The sequence below is a fragment of the Jaculus jaculus genome, chromosome 6 (assembly GCF_020740685.1).
Source record: "Jaculus jaculus isolate mJacJac1 chromosome 6, mJacJac1.mat.Y.cur, whole genome shotgun sequence".
Taxonomy (NCBI): Eukaryota; Metazoa; Chordata; class Mammalia; order Rodentia; family Dipodidae; genus Jaculus; species Jaculus jaculus.
Window position 1 is genome coordinate 254,815 of NC_059107.1, and position 8,677 is coordinate 263,491.

Below are 8,677 nucleotides of genomic sequence, written 5' to 3' on the forward strand. Positions count from 1 at the left end.
TCTGAGGGATAGATATAGTTCTTAGATTAGAGTAGATCAGATTAGATTAATTTAGATGAGTCCTCTTGCCCTAAACAGATTAGGAGACCACTGCCTATAGTAATCAAAGTTATTACTGCCTTCCTTCTTTTAAAGCAGAAAAATAGGGCTGGAGAGATGGCTTAATGGTTAGGCACTTGCCTATGAAGCCTAAGAACCACAATTTGAGGCTCGATTCCCCAGGACCCACGTTAGCCAGATACATAAGGGGTGCACACATCTAGTTCATTTGCAGTGGCTAGAGGCCCTGGCACGCCCATTCTCTCTCTCCCTCTCTATCTGTCTTTTTCTCTGTGTGTCTGTTGCTCTCAAATAAATAAAAAATTAAAACAAAAAAGCAGAAAAATACACTCATATATCTTCAGAATCAGACAAACAGATAATCAGATGTGTGGCCCAGGACAAGGGCAAGGATGTGGCCCACCTAAGCATCTAGGCATACATCATGGAGATGCAGTGCCTACTGTTACTTTGTGCTTTCTGTCTGCACCATAGTTTCTCTACACATGTGCCTGAGAGGCCAGCTAAATGTGTTCCCCAAAGAACCTGGGTTCCATGTCTGCTTCTGGGAGAGAGTTGCTGGATGACACAGAGCACTGTGATTTCTTGGGACCAGGGAGATGGCTCGCTAAGCACAGTGTCTGCTGTACAAATGAAGACCCGAGTTCAGATCCACATGTAAAAGCCAGGCATGGTGGCATGTAACTGGTGGCTTTGGCACTGGGAAGGCAGAGGCTGGAGTATCCCCAAGGGTTGCTGGTTAGCTCGTGTAACCAAATGGGTGAATCTCAGGTTCAAGTGAAAGACTATCTCATAAAAATAAGGTGGAGAGCAATTGAGGAAGAACCCAACTTTAACCTCTGGCCTCCACAAGCACATGCACATTCACGTACACATGTGCACGTGTACCTACACTCATGCACCTCCACATGGACACACATATACATGCGCTCTCAAAGATTTATGATAGAGCTTTGAAAAGATCACAGATAGGCATCCTTGACTTTCCCAGGTTGAGTGCAGCTGCAGGCTTTTCCACAGCACTTTGTTCCCCAAACTTCATTTGCTCAGAACAGCTTGGGATGGCACCCTACAGAGCATTTTTTGAGAAATGGGGCTGCAGAGCCTTGCTTCTCAAATAGTAGTCTACGGGACAGGAGTACAGGCCTTGGAGCTTAGCCAAAATGCAGGATCTCAGGACCCGTCCACATGCACTGAAGTTGAATCTGCCCTTAACGAGGTTCTGGGAGCTGTGTGCCCAGCATAGTCTCACTCACCTGCTTTGATGTGTCTAGGGAGCTATCCACGAAGAGCATGGGGGCAGAGAAGAGGCTCTGTGTAGCAACAGGCTGAAGGAAACAGGCTGCTGGGGGATTCATCCACATGAGGCAGGTTGAGAGAGAGGACACCACGGACACAGGAAGGATTTGCTTCTTTTATTGCATCTCACCATCTCCCACCTCCCAGAGTTGGGAGCACTGGGCCAGAAGAGGTCAGACAGGATTAGACTAGATTCCCACCATCACTGGCTCTCTTGCAGATTCAGTGCACCAGAGGTAAGCCAGGGATGGGGCTCCCTATTCAAGGGTCACTGTGAAGTCCTGGTATAAAGTGCAAGGTGGGCCTTTCATGGAACTAGAGAGGTACTTAGAGGGTTAAGGAATTAATGCTATATAATAAAAGTGGGTACACAGGAAGAAGACAAGAAAGGAGGAGAATGGGGGAGAGGAGGAGAAGGAAGGGGGAAAGAAAGGAAAGGAGAAGACAGAAGCAAAATCAATGATGCTGGCCCACTGCCTCCAGCCCATCTTCATTGAGCATTTAAGGCCACTCAAGCTGGCCCCAGGAATCTTCCCAATCCAGTCTTGCACCTCTGCTTCAGGGTGTCCCATACCAGTGACATCGCAGCATGCCTGTCCTGCTCTTGCCAGTTCACACCAGGTAACTCCACACATCCTCCTCCCCTCCTGACCTGTACTTTTTCCACTTGGCAACTGATTACCATCACACTAAATCCATTCAAATAGCATTGAGTGCCCTTCAGCCTGTCACTCTCCTACTGTTGACAGAGGGCCTGTCCCATCTGCGACTAGTATAAAGAATGAACATATCCAAAGGTACTGCCTGAACAAAAGAATGACCAAATGAACAGATGATTCAATGACCTCACCAACGCTCTCTACTGGAAATTAATTAACCCACATAGACTGTATCCATGTCAACCCTACCCCAACCTGGCCTTGCTCCAAGTCTCCTTTCAACATTAGGAAATTCACCTGCATCCCCAAATGCGGCTCACCTATGAGACCTGGGGCTAGCAGAGACAATAGAGGATATAAAGGGCTGTCCTATTTTAACCCCAGGCCTCCAAGGACATTTGTAGTTGCTTAAAATACACCTGGGTTCTAAGTAAATCCAAACGAAGGTCGTGATTTTCCCAAGCAACAAGTGATGCTTCCTGCATCCATAAGAAGAATGCCAGTGGTTGTGGGGCTTGGGTGTAATTGCAGTGTCTGCAGAGGGCAGGACTAACCTGGACTCCCTGAGGACTGGTGTGCTTAGGACCCACAGGGCTGGGAGTATGGCTACTTGCCCAGAGCAGGAGTGCCCTGAGCAGCAATTAGAGCAGAACCCACGGTGGGCGGCTTCAGATGTCTGGCCAGCACAGCCAGCCTGACCACCACACACCCAATCCAAAATAGAAAACTGCAGTGACTTCTGCCGTGACGGGACAACACCGCCAATGTCAGTCTCTGCCCTGAGCATTGGCCCAGACGCTCTCTGAGGCTCCTGGGAGAAGTTGAGCTTCCCAGGACTCTCATGCCGGGTGGCCCAAGCGGTCCCAAAAGGAATCATCCCCTGTCCATCGGGCACTACCCCATCCCCACCACAAGCCCCAAATCAAGCAGGCAATAGGCACTGGAGCCTTCACTGCCAGATGATCCCATCGGATCAAATTAGAGGGAGAAAACTGACTTTTCAAAATAGCTAACTAGAGTTCAAAAGGAAACCACAGCATATAAATCAGTGGTTCCCGGTCAGTTCAGGGACACAGGGCTAACTGGGCATCACTGTCTGCCCCCTGGGCTGGCATCAATGCAAATAGAGAAGCATATGAACTGCCACTCATGTGCCCAACAGACACATAGCACTTAAAGCAGAGGCACATATTCGTGCTGAGACACATGTGAGACACCCACAGATAACCCCCATGCTTGAGAGACATACTCACGTGTTCACACAAGCACACGGGCACCCGGAAACCAGTACAGAGGGACATTCCAAAGCATACACACCTACCGAGATGCACATGGTACAACAACCTATGCCTGCGTGCAAGAAGTACACACTGCAGATAGTGCTACTTGGTAAGGCCTTTGAGGCCACAGATGAAGTTCACAAAAATCACCCCCCTTCTCTGCATCTGGATGCACTCTGGGGAACTGAACTCAGTTGGCAGGTTTTGCATTTGCCAGGCTACCCAGCCCAGTCATCCTCTTTTCTAACCTATCAAAACAACTTGCGTTCCCGCCAACCCCTGCAGCGGGCTAGTGCCTGGCTAATGCTTGGAGGGGCTAAGAAGTGCCTGGGGCATACCTGGTCCTTGCCCAGGTCTTAGGTAACCAGGTCTCAAGCCCTGTCAAGAACGTGGACAGGAGCAGGGAGAGGAGGAGTACTCACCAGCCCATCGCAGTTGCTGAGAGCCACAGAGGAGGTTTTAGCTAAGCCGGCCACGTCCCCAACGTAGAGGCAGGTCCCAAGCAGGGGTTCCACGCGGGTGGCACCCGTCTCACTCTGCCACTCCACAGTGGCCCGGGGAGCCACGAGGTGGGCATTGGGCCGCAGCCGCAGGTGCAGATCTCGGCCGAAAACTGTGACATTGTAGAAGAGGCGGCCGCTTGGGTCTTCCTCGCTGCCTCCCGGGAAGCCCGAGGTCTGCACTGGGGCCTCTCTGCGGGCTCGTACCCCCGCCCCGGCCGCCGCCGACACCACGTGGGACACCAAGCGGCCCTGGGCGTCAGTGCGCACCGGCACCGCCAGGATGCGCTCGGCTCCTTGCCCCAGGGGCCCTCCTGCAACGGGAAGGGGCGTTAGACGCGGAGCCCTCGGAGCCCGAAATCACCCAACCCACCTCAATCTCAGGGAAGGGACATTCCATCAGGAAGCCCCTCAAAGCAAGCTTGCACTCCAGTCTTTCTCGCCAACGGGAAGGGGCGTTAACAGGACCACCACGCCGTAGCCTGGCAGTCCCCATCGAGACCCATGCCATGCTCCAAGCCCGGTTCCGGTTTGGAGCTCCGGGGGCACCCAGCAGTTCCCCAGGCATGACCCCATCAAAGTGCCCTCTATCCCTCGACCACGTCGTCCTGACTAGAACGCGGGGCTTCCGAAAGCCTTCCCGTGTGGGTCCCCTAACCGCGCCCCCGACCTCCACAACCCTCACTGCTGGCCTCCCTCAGGAACAGGGAGGATTCTGCTCCCCGTGCGCCGGGCAGCCTGTCCTCTGTGCCCAGCTCGCGGTCAGCCTGATGCCAACCCCTCAGTCCAAGCGCCCATGGACCGGGAAGGGTGGAGCAGGGTCCCATCGATTTCCAGGGACCACCTCCGGGCGTCCCCAAGCAACCCCCAGGGCCCCCGAACAGCGCGCTCCGCACCAGCTCCTCCCGAGCGTCCCCGGACGCTAGCAAAGGCACCGCCTCGCCCTGGCTCCCCCGGACCCGCTGGAGCCAGCTCTGCGCTCTCCTCCACGGGGCTTTCCCGGCCCTGGGTGTCCAGGCTCCGCATCCCCGCAGCAGCAAGTGCTCCGAGCTCCGCTCCGTCCCGAGGCACCGGGGTGTGCCACGGGGCGCCCCCTGCGCGACCAACCCGGCCCCGAAGTTGGCCAACTTGGCCCCGGGCGGGGCGCGCGGAGTTTCCCCAAGTCAGGCTGGCGGACGTCTGGGTACACGGGCCGAGGCTAGCGCGGCGGGGCTGGGCCGGGCCGCGGGGAGCGGGGGTCCCTACCTGGGGGGTCGGCTTTGGCGGCGGAAAGCCGGGCGTCCGCGGGCGGCGGCGGCGGTGGCAGCAGCAGCAGCGGCAGCAGCGGCAGCAGCAGCAGCAGCAGCAGCGCGGGGCAGAGCAGGCGGCGAGCGGCTCCCGCCGGCGGATCCATGGCAGTCGGACCGCAGCCCGAGCCCCGCACTTGCAGCCGGCGCGAAAGTTGCCCGCGCGCCGCCCAGCCCACATCTGGGGGCAGCTGGAGCCGCCCGCAGCTGCAGCACCGCAGGGCGCGGGGCGGAGGAGGCGCGGCGCGAGGGGAGGGCGGGGAGCTCCCGGGGAGGGCGGGAGCGGGAAGAGCGCGCGACGGAGGGAGGAGGAGGACGACGACGACGAGGAGGAGGAGGCGAGCGGGAGGAAGGGAGGGAGGGCGGGGACGGCGGGCGCCTCTGCCTGCGGTGACCCGGCGCTTCTCGGCGTGGCGGCCGCCGCCCGCTCCCCTCATCGCGCCGCCGCGGTTCCCGGCTCGGCTCGCGGCGAAGCAGAGACACCCCGAGGCGGCGGCGGAGAAGCGCGGCGGGCAGGGCTAGGGGAGCCCAGCAAGCGGCCACCCTCGCTGTGCCCAGCGCCCTCGCAGCGCCAGGAGGAGTGGCACGACCCGAGCACCCCCACCCTGGGAGCACCTCGGAGTGCCAGCCGGTGTCCCACACACCAGGAAGCCCTGGGAATCAAAGGGCCACCTCACCCACTTTCTGCTCCTCCGTACCAGGACAGGACATGAAAATGGAAAGGGGGTCTGGGAGAAGACTGATGACTGGGTCTGGGGCTGAGCCTGGCCCAAGGACCAAGTGGAGGCCCCAGAGGCCTGTGGCTGCTGTTACAGAAGGGGGCACTCTTGAGGCTACCCCAAAGATCAACTTTTGCTCTCACTGAAAAAGACCAGGTCCCTCTCATCCATCATCCTCCCCAACCTTCCATAGCGGACTCTGCTGCAGCTTCTCTTGCTAGACCTGGGCTCTGTGTCCTCAGCTGCCTCGGTGGGCCTTTCTGCCCTTGTCCTCCTAGTCCCAGCCTGCAATGAGCATGCGAGCAAGGGCTGAGCCATTAACCGGGCAAGTTTGCTGTGAATGCCAAGTGCCAGTTGGAATCCCTCCTCTCCTGCAAAGTCCTGGTCCTCCCATTTCCTGGAGTCATTGTCCTACCAAACCTACTGTCCCTCAGTACAGTGACCCCTGAGCATACCCCAGGCTCGTGTCAATTGCATTGTCTCTGAAGTATGATCTCCAACTTTGGCTTAGCTTCCCGAAGGAACTTCTATCCCTTTGATCTTCTTCACCCTGCCCCAGACCTGTGTGGCCAGAGCCTTGGGCAGAGGACCCAGAGATGACTCAGGCTCCCTGCTGCCAGTCTTATGGGGAAACTCATAAGTCCAAACACTGGTTCCAGCTGTGACTTTGGACCCTTGGATCTGTCATTTCTGGAACCTAGGTGTGAGGGCTCTACAGTCTGACAAGCCATGTTCACCCAGAAGATTCTCTGTGTGTCCTCTGAGGATGCTTGTGCTGACCCTTAGATGTGGTGGACATTTGTTGTCAACATTTAAAACTGGTGAGATTACTGGACATGGCAGCTCATGCCTGGACTCCCCCCACTCAGGAGGCTGAGGAACAAGGAGCTATGACTTTGAGGCCAGCCTAGACTACATAGTGAGACACTGTCTCAAAAACAAAATTCAAAAAAGAAAAAGAGAGAGGGAGGGAGAGAAAGGGGGGAAATGGTGAGATTTTTATATAAATATTTAGATTTCTAACTTTTTTCAAGAAGAGGTGTGGCCATGGCCACACAGTGATCCCACATTCCTGTTTCGCCATGATTAAGTGGGACACTCACTGGCAGTTTGCTGAATGCTCCCCCCCCCACACACACACACACACACAACCCTGTAGCACAGCTTTTGTGTCCTCAGATGACCCAACTGGTGGAATACCAATGTGACAGAGGGGATATGGTTCCAGAGCCCAATATCCAGAAGGACTTCCTGAAAGAAGCCTCATAAACTGAGTTCTGAAAGCTGGGGGAGCCAGGCAGCTCAGACTGGATTTGGGTATTTGCCATCTCCTCATTCAGGCATTTCCTGTGATTCTCCAGGAAGCAACTCTCTCTCTCTCTCTCAGGGGTCCCACTCTCCCACTCTATCCACTTGCCCACCATGTTCATGGGCATTACCACATTTCCCAAACACTGCTACTTCCTTAGGTAGCACTTACTATTTTACTATAAAATTGAAAGAATAGATGCCTTAAATCAGACCATGCATGGAAAAGCCAACATCTCCATAAATCAAAATCGCTGTCGCCACCCCCCACCAAATAAATAAAAAGGGAAAAGGCTACCAGATCCTAGGCAGCTGTCACTGTCTGCACACAGCTGCAGTTGGGACTGATGGCAAGTGTTGAGGTGGCCTCTGGAGACGGAGATCTTCCCTTTGGTGCACCCAAAACATGGAGGAATGGAGAGACTCCCTGACAGGTCTGAAGAAATGAATTATTTGGCATACTTTGGGGTACTTGCTCTAGGATTTATTTTTTTGAAAGAAAAGTTGTCACTGATACTCTTGGTACTTGTTCCTTGCAGTATCACCCCTGGCCAAAGGTTCCATCCAGACTGGGCTCAAAGCCACCCCTTCCCCCCATACCAAGGTCAGTGGAAGCAAATTGCTGCCTTCCACCAGCCTGTTCCACTGAAAACTCCCCCACAGTGGCATCCCACATGACGCTGTGAGGGGAAGGGGAGCATAGACATGTTCCAACTCCCTGATCACTTATTCTTTGCTAAAAAGTAATAATCAGCCTGGCATGGTGGCGCACGCCTTTAATCCCAGCACTCAGGAGGCAGAGGTAGGAGGATCACCGTGAGTTCAAGGCCATCCTGAGAATGCAGTGAATTCCAGGTCAGCCTGAGCTAGAGTGAGATCCTACCTTGAAAAAAAAAAAGTAATAATCATAGCCGGGCATGGTGGTGCATGCCTTTAATCCCAGCACTCGAGAGGCAGAGGTAGGAGGATTGCTGAGAGTTCAAGGCCATCTTGAGACTACGTAGTGAATTCTAGGTCAGCTTGAGATAGAGTGAGACGCTACCTCAGAAAACTAAAAATAACTAAGTAAAAGTAATAATCATAAATAAAATAAAACACAGGACACAGATATCCCCAAGTGGCCCTTGTCTCAGTCTAAGCATTGGTCTTGTCCTGAGTGAGGGGACTCCAGGCATGAGCTGCCATGCCCAGTAATCTCACTATTTTTGAATGTTGACAACAAATGTCTAAGGGACCAACACTATGTCTAAGGGCCAGCTCAGGCATCCTCAGAGGACACACAGAATCTTCTGGGTACACATGATTGTCAGACTGTAGAGCCTTCACATCCAGACCCCAGAAATGACAGACCTAAGGGCCAATGCCCTGCAGTCATGTCTGAGGACAATTGCTTTCATGGGAATGTCAATGTCCTCACCTCTGGCTTGTGCTTTCCCAGTTGATCCAGCTCCCTCCTTCCTATTGCCTCCATCTGCTTATTGTTTGTGATCCTTAGCAGCCCTGTCCCATGCAGCATGGGATCAAGAACAACCCCATGTGTGGGAGGAGGACTAAGGACAATTCAAG

The 8,677-nt window shown here is 54.6% G+C and overlaps 1 protein-coding gene across 1 annotated transcript in view; it reads right to left on the reverse strand.

The window, feature by feature from the left end:
* Adamts2 (ADAM metallopeptidase with thrombospondin type 1 motif 2) overlaps positions 1-5,214 on the reverse strand; it is a 240,848-nt gene extending 235,634 nt beyond the window's left edge. The window contains exons 1-2 of the mRNA XM_004666621.3: positions 5,044-5,214; positions 3,721-4,112 (exon numbers count right to left, since the gene is read on the reverse strand). Coding sequence (XP_004666678.1) covers positions 3,721-4,112; positions 5,044-5,191 — 540 coding nt within the window. The 5' untranslated portion in view covers positions 5,192-5,214. The remainder of the gene's footprint in view (positions 1-3,720; positions 4,113-5,043) is intronic.
* Positions 5,215-8,677: the final 3,463 nt, after the last annotated feature.